Source organism: Nelumbo lutea, chromosome 5 (assembly GCF_056320005.1).
Source record: "Nelumbo lutea isolate HS-2025 chromosome 5, American lotus-T2T, whole genome shotgun sequence".
Lineage (NCBI taxonomy): Eukaryota > Viridiplantae > Streptophyta > Magnoliopsida > Proteales > Nelumbonaceae > Nelumbo > Nelumbo lutea.
The window spans coordinates 30,201,236-30,222,246 of NC_142688.1; the positions used below are offsets into that span (position 1 = coordinate 30,201,236).

General features: G+C 37.8%; 1 protein-coding gene across 6 annotated transcripts in view; it reads right to left on the reverse strand.

Moving 5' to 3' along the window:
* Positions 1 to 746: 746 nt before the first annotated feature.
* Positions 747 to 21,011, reverse strand: part of LOC148851384 (RNase L inhibitor protein-like protein) — a 46,822-nt gene continuing 26,557 nt past the window's right edge. For all 6 annotated transcript variants that reach the window (XM_088946661.1, XM_088946657.1, XM_088946658.1 and 3 more), the window contains 4 exons: positions 7,122 to 7,212; positions 6,540 to 6,611; positions 1,362 to 1,462; positions 747 to 1,127 (listed from right to left, as the gene is read on the reverse strand). In XM_088946661.1, coding sequence (XP_088802787.1) covers positions 1,003 to 1,127; positions 1,362 to 1,462; positions 6,540 to 6,611; positions 7,122 to 7,212 — 389 coding nt within the window. In that variant the 3' untranslated portion in view covers positions 747 to 1,002. The remainder of the gene's footprint in view (positions 1,128 to 1,361; positions 1,463 to 6,539; positions 6,612 to 7,121; positions 7,213 to 21,011) is intronic.

Here is a 21,011-nt window from a genome sequence, read left to right on the forward strand (position 1 = left end):
ACAAATGCAAAGCAGAGACCAATCAGCTTGTGTCTTAGTTTGCAATTGTTGCTTGGTGTTCATGGACTAATAGGAATAATGCCTTAGAATTGATGGATCCTTCTTAATGAGTAGCGTGCAGGTTATGAAGTCAATATGATAAACCTTGATGGTTTTTCATCACTGTCTAGTCACAACTCATAAGAGGGTATGCCCAGGTCTGCCTTTTGTTTGCAGAAATCATTGCAGCGTATATGTATTGACTATTGAGACTCCGGTTGCGCAAATCTCCGCAACATGTTCAATTCTGCTACAATTTCAACTCCTGTGGAGGCCCAAATGCTCGCTCAGGATATCTAGATTGTACAGCGAATAGAATTTGAGTCGGAGTAATTTTTTACAAACATTGCTTATGTTGCTTGGCTTTTCAGGTGGATCCCACATTGCAAAGCAAAAGGTCACTGCGTGAAAATCCTCCAAACGGGTCCAGGGCTACAAGAGTTGGACGAATCCCTCTGCATTATTTTAAGGATTTTTCTCCTTTTTGCAGTTAAAAGACTACAGTCTAAACAAGCATCAACACAAATATTGTGATTAATGCATTGTTTTGTACTGGACTTTTCTAATTGTCCATATGCTTTACAGTGATTATGTACCCAGTTAATCTCCAAGGTGAGACCTGTTTATTGCGTGTTTCAATCTTCTAGTTCTAGATAAGGGATACAAGGCATACTGGGGACCCAAACACCAATTACACACCAATTACGTATTCTGTAGCCCATGAGCTAAGACGCTCGTTAATTTGGAAAGATTTGATATAAAATTACATTTTCACTTGCAAAGAAACCCTTCACAAGCATTCAGAAATCAACTAATAATACATTTCAATAGACCATTTGGGCCTTTTCACCTAAAGAATTGCATGCCCCTTTGTTTTACCTGAAGAAAAAAAAAATCATGTTCCATTGGCCCTTTTCTCATTTTCTCCTCACCCTGCAAGTGTAACAGGCAATTGAATTTTCTTCACTCACTTTCATCCTCACTTTGCTCCAATCTCAAGTGGTTCAAATTCTCTTCCAGCGGTGGGAGTCCATCCTCAGAATCTTCATCAGAGCAGGCATCTTTACTAGGAGGTATCAAGTTAGTCCCTGCCAGAACACAAGTGAATAGGAAGACAACTTCAATATTTTCCAGACTGCTTAAATGATGCATAATGAGGGATTATAATCCCCAATTTAAAATCTAGCCTACCAAAAAAGAATTAATCTAGTGAATCTCTGAAAATAGTACAAGCAAGCAATTAAGTTTTCCTTTTACGAGTAGTAATTAAGGTTATTTATAGTATTAGAAAATGGAGGCGCTTGTTTGCAACAAAGGTGTACCATTTGCATCTGGAACTCTTGAACTTTGAGAGAGCCAATCATTTTGGACAGCAATAATGTCAGCACTGTTTTCACATTCAGAATATGCCTTCAATAGTTGCCTGCATTGGTAAAATTGATGCAGCATATAGTGTCCCAGCTAGTTAAATAATCATAGATTTTATTGAATAAGAGAACTTTATTCAAATGACAATAATACATGCATTGAGGCAACCGCATGATGGATCCTATTTAGGAGACCTCCTTTGCCATAATATCCATCCAATTACATGACACATATTCATCTATGCACTCCATAGCATGAAAATACCATAGAGAATCCAAAAGATGAAAAAGATTGGGGAGTTACCTATAACCAGCCATACTGGATCATATTCTACCTTGGAGATCTCCTGGTGGGACATTCTACAATAGGGCCATAGTCCATTTATATTCGCACTACCTTTGCTGAACATAACTGACCGAACTTATTGTATTAATAGACATTCGATAAAATACACCCATAGATTTCAAGGAGCCGAGGTGAGGTTAGCAGTGCTGGGGGTGCCTTGACGTCTAGTTGCCTAGGCGATGGGATTTTTTGAATAAAATTCATACATCCTAGGGTAATTCCCTAGGTTTCATAGCAAGCAGCAACCATCTTTCACTATTAATTATTCATAATTGTCATAAAAAATGTATAAACTTCATTTAAGGCATAGAAAATCAACATATTCATGAAAAAAATTGGAAGAAAGAAAAGAATTTTCAGAAAATAGAGGGATCGAGCCTCCATTTTTGTCCTAGGAAAAGGAGAAAAGAAAATAAGGATGAAAGAAAAGGAAGAAAATCAATGTGTTGATCAGACAAAATTTTGAATACTTCCATGCTTATTAATTCAGGTATAGTATACATCTCGATTGGACCCTAGCAAATAAGAAAAATAATAAAAAAAAAAACTAGTATCCAACAGCACCATGTAAAAAAAATATCTAGGAAAATAAGTGAGGCGAGACCCTCCACAACCACAAGCGCCTTATCTCCTAGGTGTCACTATACATGTCAAGATACCTTGTTGTTACCGGATTGTTATGGTTAGGTAGTATATCCTAGAGGTAGTCTCTATTTTATATGATAGTGGGCTGTTCTTGTATCATTTGATGTAGCAATAGCAAACATATCTTTGCTAGGTTATTTGGTTTTTCATTTGATTGATAGCAAGAAAGTTAGTGTTTTATTGGATGATCACTAGAAATTGTTATGACGGTGTGACCTCGTCAAAGCTAAATCACCAAGATGTACTCATGGGATGATTTGGTTTATCCTTTGACTTATAGCATGTCTGGGTTTTTTGATATTCTAGTATTAGGGCTGTACACGGGTTGGTTTGGTTCAATTTCACTTACTTTTTTCAACCGAACTGGCACTGTCGGGTTGATTATTTAGTCAACCAAAACCGACCCATAAAAATGTAAAATCGTTAAACCAATTTTGAATTTTTTCGGTCGGTTTAATTGGTTAACTGAAAGAAAGTGTATCATTATGTATTTTACTGTCAAATGTCAAATCTTCAATTTGTTATTACATGGGTCCCACTAGAGGTAAAACTTTTCACTTTAGTACGAAAACTGTCTTGTTAGAATTTTATATGATAAAACTGACACCTATAAGCCTAAGATGTCAGACCCTAGGTAGTAGGACTTAGAGTTTTGAGTTTTGTCTTTTTCATTTTTTTAAAATTGGAAATTGAGAAATTGAAAGTGCGAGAAAAGAATGAAGAGAGAGAATGTTGGGCAGCTGACAATTTTTAAATATGAAATAAGTCAAATAATAAAAAGAGTCTAAATTAAAAAGTAATAACAAGGCTACATTTTCCTCTGTCCCACTAATACAACATATAGATGTAAAAAGTAGTCAATCGGATTGGCTTTTGTTGGGTTTATAACACAATAACCCATAACTGAACCGAACTGTCAGATTCTACTATTTTTCAAACCAAAAATGACAATTATTTTGAGAACCGACTAAATCAGGTCGAGTCAGGCCGGTTTGGTGGTTTGATCGGTTTCTACTATTTTGTGAGCAGCCCTATCTAGTATGGTAGTGAATCCCAGAAGTAGTCTCTATTTCATCATATGATAGCAGGTAGTTCATGTACAACTTGGGGTAGCAACAACAAGCATGCACTCACCATGTGGCTAATCGAAACCAAATCTTAGTGGGGGGTCACAAGAAAATGTTGCAACCACATGAACTCATCAAAATCAAATCACCCAGGCATGCACTCACTGGGTGGTGATTTGGTTTTTCTTTTGATTGATAGAATGTTAGTGTTTTATTTATTTATTTATTTATCAGTAGAAAAATGATTTTATTAAACTTTGGAAAGAAGAAATGATAAGTACAACTTTTTAGCTCACTTTGCTATTCCAAATTACAAGGATGCCCAAAACAGTCCTTGTCTCGTAGTTCCTTGTTTAGCTAAGGTGTCAACTAAACCATTTACACTACTAACCCATTTAAATTCAGCCACTATTTCTTCTGCAATCGTTTCCACCACCCTTAGAATATTCTTTAGGGACCAAGGAATATTCCTATTGGATTTAGCTCAGGATATGACTACTTGTGAATCTCCTTCCACCTCAATCATCCTAAATCCCAACTGCCTAGCTAATCTGAGGCCTTGCAATAAAGCCATCAGTTCAGCCATCAAAGAATTTCCAAAGCCAATTGGTCCTAAGAAGATAGCCAATATCCACTTCTCTGAATTTCTAATAACCCCCACCCTATTCCAGCCACACCCGGGTTTCCAGAAGAGCTTCCATCAAAATTTAGTTTTACTTTGTTGCCTTCTGGGGGTTTCCAATCCATCCTGATTCTTTCCTTTGTTCTTAATGACTATGCTATTTTGATCCAGGCTCTAAAAAAATCAGTTACTAAGAAGGTTTTGAAAATATTCAGTCTTCACCCAAAAAAGGTTTCGTACCATGTGAACACATCATAGTAAGGTAGTAGACCATAGTTTTGAAGGCACCAGGGCGAGGCTAGGCGACGCCTAGGTGATGGATTTTTTTATGTGTAAAACCATATAACCTAGGGTAGTTCCCTAGGTTCACAACCATCTTTCCTTAATAATTATCCATAATTTTCATAAGAGAAGTATAAATTTCATGTTTTAAGTTTAGAAAATCAACACTTTATGAGAAGAAAAGGAACAAAGGAAAGAAAATTCAAAAAATATAGGGGCTGAACCCCCTTACTTTTGTTATAGGAAAAGAAGAAAAGAAAAAGGTGGAAGAAGAAGAAAATGTGTTGATTAGACAAAATTTTAAGTTCTTCCCTTGCTTAGTGGTTCAGGTTCTGAAATCTTTGAGGATTCAATCAAGGATCAAAACTTTGATATGATACGCCCAGTATCGGGTGTATTGTATTGTATCTTTGGCGCCCCAATACACCTCTGTGTATCGGCAGAGGTGTATCGATACTTTGAACCATGGATTCAATACAGCAATGAGCAATGTTTGTGTTGATTAAACCCTAACAAATAAGAAAATAATAAAAAGAAATTAGTACATAAACACATAAAATGAGTATTTGAGTTTAATAATGCCTATTTTATAATTATAATGTCAAAAAATTAAAAATATAAAAGTATTAACATAGTGCACAAAACTTCTTGGCGACTAGGCGAGGCGAGCCTCCAAGGATGCCTTGTTGCCTAGGCATCGCCTTGACAACTATGTGGTAGACCTTAGAGGTACTCTCTATTTTCTCATACATTAGTGTGTTATTTTTGTATCATTTGGGGTATGAAATGGGTAGGCACACATTGGGTAATTTGATTTTTCATTTGATTGTTAGGATGTGTATGTTTTATTGCAAGGTTGCAAGAAAGTGTTGTAACCATGTGAACTCATTGAAACCAAATGACCTAGACATGCACTCATTCAATGGTTTGGTTTTTCATTTGATTAGTAGCATGCTTGTGTTTCACTGGAGGGTCGCATAAAAGTGTTAGTCATGTGAACATATCGTTTAACATGTTAGGCTACCTTGGTATTTCTATATTGTCACAGTAAAGTATTAGACCCTAGAGGCAATCCCTATTTTTTAATATGTTTGCGGGTTGTCAATGGGTCATTTGGGGTAGCAACAAGAGGATGCGCTCACTAGATAATTTGGTTTTTCGTTTGATTAATAGCATGTCTATGTTTTAGAGGATTGCAAGTGTTGTCATCATGTAAACATATCAAAACCAAATCATCCAAGCAAGCAATCACTGGGTGAGTTGATTTTTCATTTGGTTGATAGCATATCGTGTTTTATTTTATGGTCAAAAGAAAGTTTTTTGACCATGCAAGCTCATTGTTCCACATATTAAGCTATCTTTGTATTTCTTGATTGTCAAAGGCAGTTGACCCTAGAAGCATGGCTTTCAAGACATTGAGGCAAGGCAAGGTGATGTTTTTGTTTTTGTTTTTGTTTGGTTAATAAAGCTCATCTTTCATAATTAACTGTTGCCTAGTCGCTTGGGTGATTTTTTTGAATGAAAACCATGAATTTTAGGGTAATTCCTTAGGTTCTGTAGCAAGCAACAGTCGTCTTTCGCTATTAATAATCTATAATCTTCATAAAAAATGTATAAGCTTCATTTGAAACATAAAAAATCTACATACTCATGAACAAAATAAAGAAAAGACATTTCAGAAAAATAGAGGGGCTGAGCCTCTATCTTTTTTCTTTGGAAAAGAAGAAAAGAAAAGAAAGGGAATATTGATCAAAAAATGAAGAAGAATAATGATGAAAACAATCAATGTGTCCTGATTGGATAAAGTTGAGTTCTTCCATGCTTATAAGTTCAAGGTTTGAAGTCTTCAAGGGTTCAAGGCAATACACATGTTGACTGAACCCTAACAAATGAAAATAATAGTAAAAAGAAATTAGTATTTTAACTTAAACTGAATAGTTTAGTTTAATAATGTGTATTTTATTATTATTATTATCTCAAAAGTTAAAAATATAAAAAGTATCCAAGAGCACCATGTAAAAAAATATATTTCCGATTATCCAAGACTACCCTCCACGAACGCCTTACCGCCTAAGCATCACCTTGACAACTATGAATTAAGCATATTTAAGACTTCAAATATGGCATAATTCTATCATAATTTCCATTTATTAAAAGTAGGCACATCATACCTGTTCAAAGACAAAAACGCATGACCCCACTTAAATTTTCCTAACAATAGATTTGCTGTTTCCTCTTCCCCACTGACAAAACATAAAGGAAAGTCACAATGCTGGAAAATAATCTTTATCCAACATCATAATCATGTTCAAGAGGTTTAACAAGTAAATCTATAAACTTGAGACAAAATACAATTAGAATCTTCTCTAAGCCAGATCAGATATTCTGCCAGTAGGCCCAACATCACTATGAAAAACTTCATATCCCTTTATCTTCTTTCCATAAAGCTGTGCTTGGTTTGAAAGAAAAGGTAGGGAAACCTATACAAGGTTTGTACAGGTTTCCCTACCTTTTCTTTCAAACCAAACACAGCCTAAGGGAAATCTAAGTTAAAGAGTTTGAGGGATGGCCAAAAGCAACCATGAAGACATGTTATGTCAATATGGCTTAGGTGCAGAACTAGCAGAATTTCCAATCATGGTAACAATCTACAAATAAATGCAATTCATTTTATATATCTATTTATTTTTGGGATCAGGAACTATAAAGTTATTACGAAAAGCTGAAAGGAGGAGTATAAACAAAAGCTATACCATATCATTAAAGCTGCTGATAATGCTTCCACGCATGATAACTCACATGGGCGACCATAATTCACAGGATTTGCTGCCACAAGCCATGGTACTGCAATTCAAAATGTCTCATTAGCCATAACTGACTTATTAGAATGGAATGCAATAACTAATACTGTTACAACAGCATTTCTACAGTAGATAATGAACATCTAGGTTAAGAATAGGACTCCACATAGAAAAAATCAATACAAAGAATACTTCCAAACTGAACTCATTTTTGCAATTCAATATTAGAGAATCAATCAGAAGCCACCAATAAAGTATATTGCAGTGCATCATATTACAGACAGGGAGGAAGTGTACAGAAGGTTGGCAAAGTTTGTATTAGGTAAGGAAACAGCCTTGGGACCATCTTTGTAAGTAAATGGGGGATAGTTAGACTGTTCTAGCCTAACGTGTGGGTTATTTTGGAACCTTGTACATGTTTATGTACATTAATATTTTAAATAAAATATTTCTGCTACTTATCAAAAAACAAGTAGAAAACAAATTACCATGGTACAGTTGTTCCCAATACAAAGAAGACCTCCTAACTCCTCCTGTATAGCTAGAATATTATCAAGGGAGCTAGCAACCTCAGGGTCCAATTTGAACAAGCTTTTCATCCAGACAGCCAAGGATGCAACCTCCCTTGAGAAATGCTGTAGACCACCTGAGAGTCTTCTTCAATCTCAACTCTCCCTTGTCTCAATTAAAAACCCACTTCTAGGAGTTCTATGATCTCTGCCTGAATGGAAATCCCTCTCCCTTGTGTGGCTTGGGATTTCCATAGTCAAGCTCTTCACAGTATTTTCTATAAGCACCCAGTCTGAAACAATAGCATCATTTTAATCAATCTCGGTAGTCATATGAAGCATTTTCTATTTGTGCTTCAATTAGTTGCATGCCATAAAAAGCCCTATGATGGTTTGGGCATGTGCATAGAAGACCACCAACTGTGCCAATTAGAAGTGATTTGTTACACATTGAAGGGGCTAGAAAAGCTCGGGGTAACAAATGATTTAAGCACTAATAATTTTAACAGTGGATATGGCCTTAATAGAATGAATTGGCAAAACAGAATTCATGTATCTCACCCCATATAGTTGGGATAAGGCATTGATGATGATGGTGATTGAATGGTTGAATTAGCATGAGATATCTAGGTTGAGTGCTATAAAACGTAATATCATCAATTCCACATAATGCATGGAGGAACAAGAATCTGAGTTACAACAAGGAAAACTACCAATACGATTATACAATGACGTTCCATTAGAAAAGTAGAGAACTATCAAGGGAATGAACATGGCATTCCTATCCATCCACTGCAACACTATAACTTGAGTACTATATCCATAATCATCAATTCCTTTTCCCAAGTCCCAACTACCTAAGGTTCATCGTCATCATCATTTAAGCTTTGTCCCAACTAATATGGGGTCAGCTACACAGAGCCTGTTCCATCACTCCATCCAGTTCAGTACCATATCCATTGTTAAATTGTGAGCCCTTGAATCATTTCTCACTACTTCAACCCATGTCCTTTTCAGGCTGCCACTAGCTCTTCTTGCCCATTCGACTTGTATAGATCACTTCCCAACTACCTGAGGTCGAATACACAAAACCACTGCATAATAGCTATCATCCATTATTGTAGTTTTTTTTTTTTTTTTTGAAAAGGTAAAGTATGGTATTAATCAAAAGGAGAGTATTTACTGTATCATCATTCCTTGACTGTTTATAAAAGATTCTCAGTCATAAAAAAGTGCATTCTCCTTCCTTTGAACAGATTATGATTGGATAACCACAGAATCATCCACTCTATTATCCTTTCTACCATCATCTCCTCTGAATTTACTTTCTATGAAAAACCCTTGCATTCCTTTCCACCCAGATACTCCAAAATACAGTTGCAGGAATAGTGTTCCATGTCACTTCACCTTACCAGCTTTGTGTAGCCCCTTTAAGTTCCAGCCTTTTATGAGGTCCATGATGGCTGCTAAGAAACAAATTCTTACTGCAAACAGCCCAAACACCCTCAACTATACATTATCAGAGAATTCATAATAGTAGACGATCAACTGATTCAGACACACAGCACACAGTTTAGGTCATCTAGCATCATCCATTCATCCCCCTCACCAGGTTGTCCTTTGTAAGAATTTTGCCCAACAAAGCACACACACCCAAAAATAAACTACTTTTGAAGGAACTGCTTCAACCAAGATGTTTGAGCTAGGGAACTTGGTTTAAGGAGCATAAAAGACAACCAACACCACCTGTAAGAAGAAGTGATCTGTTACAAGTCAAATGGGCTAGAAGGACTGGGGATAGACCAAAGAGGACATAGATCAAAGAAGTAAGAATTGTTAAGTGCCCATAATTTAAGATTGGATGTAGCATTAAACAGAACAGAATGGTGAAACAGGATTCATGTTGCCAACCCCATATAATTGGGATAAGGCTCGGATGATGATGATGACAACGGCGATAATGAAAATTATGATGATGATGAACTTGGCTTCAGGAGCTGGTGCCTTCATCCTGTTAAAAGACTTAACAGAAGACTGTCCTAATTTCTCCCATGCACAGACTCCTCTCATCCCTCTACTGTCTGGTTTTACAATGTGAGGTTTTTGCAGCAGCTGCACTAGCACAGCAAACTCCCATTTATTCAGATTTCTTCATTGTTGAGGATTCCATACTAACTTCCTTATTGTGAAATTGGTAACAATCAGCCACCACCGCCGCTGCCACCACGTACTTGCTTAGAGCTATCATTAGTTCCTTTATGTTATTTAAGTTATGTTTATGCTTATGTTCTTTTAAGTAGTGGCCTCAGTTATGGGCCTGTTTTTGTTTTTTATTATTTCTCTAGTACTGGCTGCCCTGTTAAGGGTATTCATGGAATTGTACTCAGATTACAATTGAAGAAATAAACATATCTTTGGGGCCTGGAGAGAGGGATCAAACTCTTCTCTTCTCTCTTCCCTTCTCTTCTCTCATCTTCTTCCATAAACTTCTGCTGAAACTTCTCTTCCTTTCTCCTTTTCTTTTTCTCTATTGAATTATTACAATGTGTTCTGTAACTTGGTATCAGAGCAGGTTCTCACCTTCACTCGGCTGATTAATTAGCAGCTTATTTAGCCCAGTTGGGAGGGATTTTAGAGATTTTTCATCCCTAGTTGAAGCCCAAGGCAAGTTCTTGGAGTTTTTCCCCGAAAACCCTAGATAACTGGAGAAACTTTGTTATGGGTTCTAGAGACACTTTGAAGCTGGCGCTTGGGGATCAAAGGGAAGATTTTTTTCTTTTCTTCAAGGTTGATTTATGTTGGACAGTGTTTTGGAACCTTTGGTACAAGTGTTTGCACTTTCTCTTCTCCATTCTGTCGGGTCCTGTGAAACTCTAGTTTTGGGTGGTTGAAGAGCAGGCTTTTGCTTGGGCTAGCAATTCTAGTTTTGTATGGAGAACTGATCAGCTGATTAATTAGCAGCTTATGTAGCCCAGTTGGGAGGGTTTTTAGAGATTTTTCATTCCTAGTTGAAGCCCAAGGCAAGTTCTTGGAGATTTTTCCCAAAAACCCTAGATAACTGGAGAAACTTTGTTAGGGGTTCTAGAAACACTTTGAAGCTGGCGCTTGGGGATCAAAGGGAAGATTTTTTATTTTCTTTAAGGACGATTTATGTTGGACAGTGTTCTAGAACCTTTGGTATGAGCAGTTGCACCTTCTCCTCTTCTCCCATTTTGTCGGGTCATGTGAAACTCTAGTTTTGGGTGGCTGAAGAGCAGACTTTTGCTTGGGTTAGCAATTCTAGTTTAGGAAAGCCCTAATTTGATTTTTGTTTACATATGTTCACTCAATGGAGCAAACTAGAGGAGAAACCAAATGTCCCACAAATTCTGGGTTTAGACATGGGGGCCTATGGAGACTCTGTTAGAGGTAGTGACCACTGTAAAGTTGGATAGAACCAATTATCTGGCCCAGTCTCAATCAATTAAGATAAATGTGTGTAGTAGAGACAAATAGGGTTACATTAACGGGAGCAAGAAGAAACCTGCAAAGGATGATCCTACCTATGACAGATGGATGCAGGAAAATTACAGTAGTGGGACGGTTAGTGAACTCCATGCAGGTACATATCAACACTACCTATGGGTGGAAACTACAAAAGAAGTGGGGGACAGTGTCGTGGAGACCTATTCCCAATAGTTGAATGTTGCCCAGGCCTACAAATTGAAGAATGATGTGAATAACTTAAGACATGGGGAGAAGCCCTTGGTTGTCTACTTCTCCATGCTGAAATCTCTTTGGCAGGAAATTGATTTGATGGAGACCGTTTTTTGGGGTTGTACAGAGAATGTTGAAATACATAGGAAGTTGGTGGAGAGAAATTGGGTTTTTGAGCTCCTCACCAGACTCAACTTGGAGTATGATATTGTGAGGCAGAATGTTTTGGCAAAGGATGAGGAGACCTTGTCTTAGGCTTATGCTGTGGTGAGTAGCGAGGACAGCATAAGACAGATTCAATTTGTAAAGCTGCAAGTTGATCACTATGCTAATGTCGGGATGAAGCCAAAGGTCAACACTAGAGGAAAGATGTTTGTGAGTACTACAAGAAGCCTAAACATAATAAAGACACCTGTTAGAAGTTGCACCCACATGCCTACCAGGCTCAAGAATGGGAACAGTGGAAAATGTGGAAATGTAAATGTAGCCACCTCACAAAGTGAACAAGGGCAGAGTGTTGAGATGTCAGTGGGAGAGCACTTGCAGCCACTAGGGCTGAGTATGAGAAGTATGGCCGAATAACCAATCATTTGGAGTCTACTGCTACAACATCTACTCCTTCAAAGACTATTCCTTCCTCTACTTATGCACACTCAGGTATTTGTGCCACTGCAAATCATGCTACTATTTTGGTAATTGTAAAATCTCTTGGATAGTTGACTATGGTGCCTCTGATCATATGACCAGTTTTTTATACTTATTCATCTCTAACAAACTCCTTTCTGGCAGGACAAAATATCCCTTGCTAATGGCTTTCATGCCCCTATTATAGGAAAGGGAGACATCAAAACCTCACATGCCCTAACCATATCATATGTTCTTCATGTACCTAAACTTAATACCAATTTGCTTTCAATTAGTAATTTAACTAAATCCCCAAATTGTTGTAGTGTGACCTTTTTCCCTTCGAAACGTTTTTTTTTCAGGACATGAAATCTCAAAAGGTGATTGGCCATGAGACGAATGGGATATATCTGTTAGACATGCCTAAGTAGAGCCAAGTACAACCTCAGAGAACTACTTTTGTTTCAGAGTCATCTAGTCGTATTATTTTATGTCATTATCGTTTTGGTCATTTGTCCTTTTCTTCATTGAGTCTGTTGTTTCTAGGTCTATTTAAAGGAATAAGTTTGTCAAGTCTACATTGTGAGTCTTGTGAGTTCTCAAAGAATTGTAAGTCCGCAAGCAATAAAAGATCTATTGTTCCTTTTAATATTGTTCACTCTGATGTGTGGGGGCCTTACCATTTACCTTGTATGGGTGGCTATAAATATTTCATCATGTTTGTTGATGATTTGTCACAATATACTTGGATCTACCTTATGCGTTCTCATGCTGAAGTGCCTAAACTTGTGCAACAGTTCCATGAATATATACTCACTCAAAATATTCCAATCAAACAATACTAAGGAATACTTTTAAGAGGGATCTTACCCTCATACTTCGAAAAATTCAGGGTTGTTCATCAGAGTTTTTGTGCCTGTACTCCACAACAAAATAGAGTAGTGGAGAGGAAAAACACACATATTGTAGAAGTTGCAAGGAGTATTCTTTTCGCTACCCATGTTCCTATGAAATTTTGGGGCAATGCAGTTTTAACAACCACCTATCTTATTAACAGTACAATATGCCTTCTCGAGTCTTAGGGTTTATGTCTCCTTTTGGTGTCCTCTTTCCTAGTGTTCATGTTTTCTCCATTCCTCTGCATGTCTTTGGTTGCACTTACTATGATCACATTACTAGTTCTAAGAGACATAAGTTCTAACCCAAGGCTCAGAAGTGTACCTTCCTTGATTATGCCTCCACATAAAAAGGGTATTGTTGTTTTGATCCCATTAGTGGCACCCAATTTGTTTCCATGGATGTCACATTTTTTTTATGAATAACAGAAATTGATTCATTAATAATAAAGAAAGATATACAAAGAGGATAGAGGGAGAGATAAACTTCTTAACTCTCCCTCACTAAGGAAACATGATTATAGGATTACAAAACAGCCCAAAACAAATGATCCCTCCTCACCCCCTGTTTTGTTAAAGTATCGACAAAGGAGTTAGCATTCCTTTTTTTATCAATAACAGGAACTTTTATTAATAAAGAAGGAGGAAAATAAAAACTCTTACCCCACCCTAAAAGTAAAATATCACACTACAATAGAGCCCAAAAGAAACAAGCTCTTCCCACCCCTTGTTTAGCTAAAACGTCTGCGAAAGAATTGGCACTCCTCTTTGACCACTGAAACTGAATTTGCATGTCTTGAGTAAGCTGGTAAATTTTCTTTTTTTTCATTCAAGAATTTCCACAAACTAACATCTTTCTTTTGTAGACAGATAATTGTCAATCTAGAGTCACCCTCCACCAGTAACTTCCTAATATAGTTAGCATTCCTTTTCACCCATTGTACATTAATATTCATTCCTTGAGACAGCCACTTACTCCTTTTCTCGTTAATATAGTTCCACCACCCAACTTCCTCTTCCTTTAGAAACCACTCAATAATGAACTTTGAGTCCCTTTCAATTAGAAGCTTATGAATGTGCAACTCTTTAGCCCTTTGGAGGCCTTCCAACACAGCCATTATTTCAGATTAATAAAACCATGTGTAGATGGGGACCAACGTGGACTTAAGCCAACCTTGAAAGGAATGGAGTCAGCAACTTCCAATTTCTCACCAAATCATCTGCATGGACCCCCTCAAAGAGATCCAAAGGCTTCACCCAATGGATCACTCTAATTGTAATGATGTCAAAAAGAACAGCTCTACTTCTTTCATTATTAAGAAAAATCCTTTGATTCCTTTCTTCCCAAGCTGTTCAACATACAGCCACCCTTGTGCATCTCCATAATGATCTTCCCCTCTTCTTCAGCCACCTAACAAAGGTAGAGGCAAACAAGTTTGTATGTTTGGCAGGGGGTTCCACCTACATGCAAACAAGCTTTTTTGTAATCATCCTTCTGAGGGGGAGAGTCCTCTTGAACTGTTTTCTTCACCCCTTCCTCTGCCAGTTCCTATTGAATCTTGTTTTAAGCCCTCCACAATTACTTTCACTTCTGTAGAGTGCTCCTCTCCTTCCAACTCTCTCATTCCTTCTCTTCCTCCTGCTAGTTCTCTTGTTTTTATCACACATCCTATTCTCCAGAGGTGGTACCAATGATAAAAACTAAGGCATACACAGGTTATTCCCACATCTCTAGTTGACTTTTCAGGTGCTTCCAATCACTGAAGAGAGGATAGGTCCAACATCTCCACCACCAACACCCTCTTTTCTAGACCTTGACCTCCCCATTATTGTGAGAAAGGGTAAGAGGAAATGTGCAGGTCATTGTATTTCCAAACATCTTTCTTACAGCTTGTTGTCCCCATCCTACTATTCCTTTCTAGCGTTCATTTCCTCTCAACCCATTCCAAAGTCAATGACTAAAGCATTAGCCAAACCAAAGTGGAGGGATGCTATGAGGATTGAAATAAAATCTCTTTATAGAAATAATACCTAGGACAATGTGGACTTGCCAGATGGAAGAAACATGTTGAGTGCAAGTGGGTTTACACTATCAAGTATCATGCTGATGGGTCGATTGAGAGGTATAAGGCACATCTTGTTGCCAAGGGATATACCTAGATGTATGGGGTAGATTACACAGAGACCTTTCTAGTTGCTAAAATGCCTTTTGTGAGGGTTCTTTTATCTGTGGCAGTGAGCTATGATTGGCCTCTTTGGTAGTTTGATGTTAAGAATGCATTCTTGAATGGTGACCTCACTGAAGAAGTATATATGTCTCTTCCCCCTAGTATGTACGGTAAGAAGATACAAGGCAAGTTGTGTAAAATGAAGAAGTCATTTTATGGCTTGAAGCAATCTCCACATGCTTGGTTTTACAGGTTTATGACTGCTCTTGTTCAGTTTTGATACACTTAGACTTGAGCAAATCATACCCTCTTTGTTAAGAGTAGAAATACTCTGGTCACATTTCTTGTTTATGTGGATGATATTGTTGTTACTGATAGTGATACACAAGTTAATGATATCAAATTCCTTAATCCTATGTATAACTTGTCTAGACATTTCATATGTTATGAGTGTAATCAGCCAATTCATGCATGCCTCTAAAGACACACATATGGCTATTGCAGAAAGGGTGCTATGCTATCTTAAGGGATCTCCTGAGAACAACATACTATTTGCTAAACATGGTCATATGAAGGTAGAAGCATATACAAAAGTTGATTGGGCAGGTAAAATAGATGACACGAGGTCCACATTAGGCTATTATGCTATGGTAGTTGGGAATATTGTTTCCTAGAGAAGTAAAAAGCATTCATTGGTTGCTAGATCTTTAGCTGAAGCAAAGTAAATGGTTATGACCCATGGGGTTTCTGAGTTGTTATGGCTTAAAGTAGATAGACACTTTATACGGAAGAGAGTGGCCTCAAGGGAGGTGTGCCTTCCTTGCATTGCATCAGAAAAGCAACTAGCAGATTTTTTGACTAAGGGAGAGTTGTAAAGTTTAGAGATGTTGAAAAAAGTGTCGAGAATGCTTGGTGTGGCACTGTTCACACCAAGAGACTTTTCATTTCTTCTTTACAAAGAAAATTACAAAGGTGCCCTTGAATAGGCACCCAAATACAAAAACCACAAAAGGTCAAAAATGCCCTCACACTCTTAACACTCCCCCTCAAGCTGAGCAGAGATATTTATCATGCTCAGCTTGTTCAAATTGTTGTTAAGCTTTGATTTGGGAACACCTTTAGTAAGACAATCAACTTACTGGTCTTCAGACCTCACATAAGGTAGACAAATCTCTCCACTGACAACTCTTTCTCTAATGAAATGTCAATCAACCTCTATATGTTTTGTGCGATCATGTTGAACAAGGTTGTGGGCTATGTTTATGGCAACTTGATTGTCACAATATGATATCCTGGACATCCCTTCAAATAGGCAAGTATTCTATTCACTGCTTGCATATGAGATAATCTAGGCATGTGCATGTATTGGCTGACCACACTCACAACATATGATACATCTGGTCTAGTCAGACACAAGTAGAGAAGGCGACCAACAAGTCTCTAATACGCACCTTTGTCAAGAAGGGCATCTCCATCATCAACTCCCAGCTTATGATTGGGATCAATTGGAGTTTTAATTGGTTTACAATCCAATTCTCCTACCTCTTGAAGCAAATGAATGGCATATTTCCTCTAAGAAAATGCCCCTCTTTGACCTTGCTACCTCAATCCCTAGGAAATACCGGAGATTTCCAAGATCCTTAATTTCGAATTCAGTAGCAAGGAAAGACTTCAGTTCAGCAATCCCATACATATCATCTCCTATGATAACAATATCATCGACATATACTATCAACGTAGTTATTTTTCCATTTGCTCTCCTAATAAATAGGGTATGGTCAGCTTGTGATTGTGATAAGCCATTTTTTATGACAACTTTCCTGAATCTATCAAACCAAACTCGAGGGGACTGTTTAAGGCCATAAAGGGATTTCTTCAAATGGCAAACATTTCCTTCATTCCCAAGGATGTTCACTCTTCGAGGAAATTCCAATGTAAACTTCTTCCTGAAGGTCTCCATTAAGGAAGGCATTCTTAACATCCATTTGATACAAGGGCCAAGAATAGTGGGCAGCAGGAGACATGATAACTCGGATTGAATTCATCTTGGCTATTGGCGCAAACGTTTCCTAGTAATCAATGCCATAAGACTAGGTGTACTATTTTGCCACAAGTCAAGCTTTGTACCTTTCAATTGAGCCATCAGCTTTATGCTTCACTATGTAAACCCACTTGCATCAAATAGGAATTTTGCCTTTTAGAAGAGAAACAATTTCCCATGTCTGTTTTTTTTTTTTTGAGTGCCTCCATTTCCTAGTTCATAGCATCCTTCCAATGAGGGAACTGCATTGGCTCATTAACATTATGAAGGATAAAAATAGAAGCGATAGAAGATACAATAGGCACAATAAGAGGGTGACAAAGTACCATAAGAGACATAGTTTGAGATAGGATACTTAGCACATGTCATTCTTGCTTTACGAATTGCAAAAGGAAAGTTGAGGTCAGAATCTACAAGAGGAGGCTCGACAATAAATTCAACACAAGCATCGGAAACATGAAGAGGTTCAGAATCCAAATTACATGAGTCCAGGAGGTCAAATTGTAATGGACATTCAATCTCTATAGTCATCCTCCTTCGTCTAACGAACCACTAATGCCAAGACCGAGTAATAGGAGGCACGAGAGGAGGACTACTACGACCACAGGGAGGAGGAGAAAAAGGACTGACAGCATCAGTTGTAGGAACCGACATACAAAAGGGAGTCCGATCTTGACTAACATCATTCCCCTGAAGAGAAGGACAAAAGACAGAGAAGAAGGGAGTAGACTCAAAGAATGTGACATCTTTGGACACATACCTTTTAACAGAACAACGGTCATAACAATGATACTCCTTTTGGACTAAAGAATAATACAAGAAGACACACTTGATAGACTTTGGATCAAATTTCAGCCAAGAAGGACTCATGTTATGGACATAGCAAACACACCCAAAAACCTAGGGAGGAAGATGAAATGTATCCTCATCAGGAAAAAAGAAGCTGATGAGGAGATTGGAGATGAAGGGTCCGTGAGGTAAGTCTGTTAATAAGTAATACAATTGTTTGAGCAGCATCCCCCCAAAACTTAGTTGGAACATGCATTTGGAATAACAAGCCTCTAGCAACTTCAATCACATGTATGTTTTTCCTCTCCGATACCCCATTTTGTTGGGGAGTATGAGGGCAAGAATTGTAGTGAATCACCCCTTTTTCTTCAATGAAGGCTTGTAAGTGCTTCTCAAAGTACTCCTTGGCATTATCAAATCTAATAATCTTAATCCTCTTCTCAAAATGTGTCTCCACCATACCAAAGAAGCCTTTCACAATTGAAGGAACTTCGTCTCAGCTCTTGATCAAATACAACCAAGTATACCACGAGTAATCATCAACAAAGAGAATGAAATATTTGTAACCACCCATACATGGAATAGAATAAGGTCCCCAAACATCAGTATGTATTAAATGAAAAGCAACATTACTTCTTTCGTTACTTGCAAAAAAGGTTATTCTACATTGCTTTAATAGTTGCCAATTTTCACATTGCAGACCATAACTAGACAACGACTCAAACAAACTAGGAAATAAAAACTTCAAGGAACCAAAAGACGCATGCCCAAGACGATGATGCCACAATTTCAATTGACTTGGTTTCTCATCATGACAAGACATAGAATGACACATCAACCCTAACATTGGAGAGTGATCAAGAAGATAAACTCCATTGGCTTCATGTCCACTACCAATCGTCTTCCCCATACTCGGGTCCTGAAAGACACAATGAGATGGAAAGAAGGTTACAGAGCAATTATGAGCCTTTGTAAGAGAACAAATAGATAAGAGATTTCTATGAAATTGTGGAACATGGAGTACAAAGTTCAAAGAAAGGCTATTGGTAAGTTTAACTTCACCCAAACCCGATATTGGGGTCTGGGATCCATCGACAACGGCAATTGTACCTTTCCCTGAAAAATCTATAAGTGGTAAAGTAGGAAGGCATACCAATCATATGATCATTGGTTCCTGTGTCAATTATCTAAGAGCTAGAGACTGGGACATGACACGCAAGTGTAGTACCTGATTTTGCAAAGGCACTAGAAGAAGCATTTGAACCAATAGATGTAGGCAACCTACTCTTTTCAAGATAGAGTAAGATGCCTCTCAATTTCTCCATCACATCAAAGGTGTCATGAGTAAATGCCAGAGCAAGATGATTTCCCTCAAGCATGTCAATATGAGAATCATGACTTGTAGTAGCAACATGAGCATTTACTTTCTTTCCAGTTTTAAACTTTTCAGGTTTCAGGTGGGAATTTAGTTTCCAGCATCTATCCTTGGTATGCTTCGGCTTCTTACAGTATTCACAAAATACCTCTTCATGTTTACCAAAACTCTGCTTAAGCTTCGTGGGCAAAGGAACAATGTGCTCACTTACAAACACTTGCATCATAGCATTCCTCCTACTCTCTTCATTCTGTACAAGAGAATATGCTGTGGAGAGTGACCAAATATCAGCACTAAGGATGTGTTGCCTAGTGAAGTCATAATCAACATTCAGTCCAGCAAGAAAATTGAAAACTTTTACTCGAGTTTTTTCAATGTACTTCCTGCATTGTTCAACATCAACAAGATCTTTCCACTCCAAAGCCTCAAGATGATCAATTTCTTCCCAAATTGATTGTAAGGAGGAATACATGGCCACTTATTTATCCCCTATCGCATATTACATGCTTCTCTTTGCAACTAATAGATTCTAGAAATGTTTTTCTCTTGAGAATAAGTTGCAGTTAATCTGTCCAAATATCTTTAGCTGTTGGAAGGAACATATAGTTACGAGCAATGTGTGGCTGCATAGAGCATACAAGCCATGACATAACCAACGGATTATCTTGCTCCCATTTGGAATAGTGTGGATCTTCAGGCTTCGACTTAGCTTCCTTATCGGTAATAATTTCGAGCTTACCTCTTCCACCGATTGTAAGCTTGGATGATTTGTCCCATCAAGTTCTACAGTAGTAATCTGTCCTTCAGCATTGTTTTGCTTCCCGAGAGAACATAGATAGGTAAGCGGACATCTTTGTGTGAGTCCATTGAGAACAGCCCCTCCAAAAAAAAATTCTCACCAGCAACACAATCTTCCAACAAGGTTAGACACAAGTTATAGCAAAAAACCTATGAAAAATAGGTACTAACAACAAAATATGGGAAGAAAAGAATTCCCAAATAAAGTTTTAGGGGTCTAAATAATTCAGGACTACTTCCTACAGTCCCAGGGGTTTACCACGACTCAAACACAAGAGGTTTCAGCAGCAACCAATCCAACATATGAGCATGCAAGCCCTAAATTCTAGATCAGGACTTTTTCCAATTTTCATCCGAAAAATCCAAAACAACTTCAAACCACCATGGAACTTATACCAAAATTCCCCTAAAATCAGGGTGAATCAGCGATCATCAAAAACCCATGAAGGTGTCGCCGACTGTACGGACTGCTGACGTCAATTGGCGGCATGCTGACATCAGCAGATCTGTCTGTGAGTCACGACCAGCAGCAAAGAGTTTTCTTGATCGTGCGTAGCTCTGATACCAAGTTGTAAAGTTTAGAGATGTTGAAGAGAGAAGAGAAGAAGAAAAAAGAAGAAGTGTCGAGAATGCTTGGTGTTACACCAAGAGACTTTTCATTTCTTCTTTACAAGCAAAATTACAAAGGTGCCCTTGAATAGGCACCCAAATACAAAAAACCACAAAAGAACAGAAATGCCCTCACACTTTTAACTAGGAGTTCCAAAAGCAAAGCTACAACATTATGTAAGAGAGCTGGGTACAATTGATATCTATGCTTAGCTTGAGGGGGAGTGTAGAGATAATGGGTCGAATGGACCTTAGTTCCTTATTTGAGGCTATCAATGGAAATATGCTCAGATTACAATTAAAGAAAGAAAAGATATCTTTGGAGACTGGAGAGAGG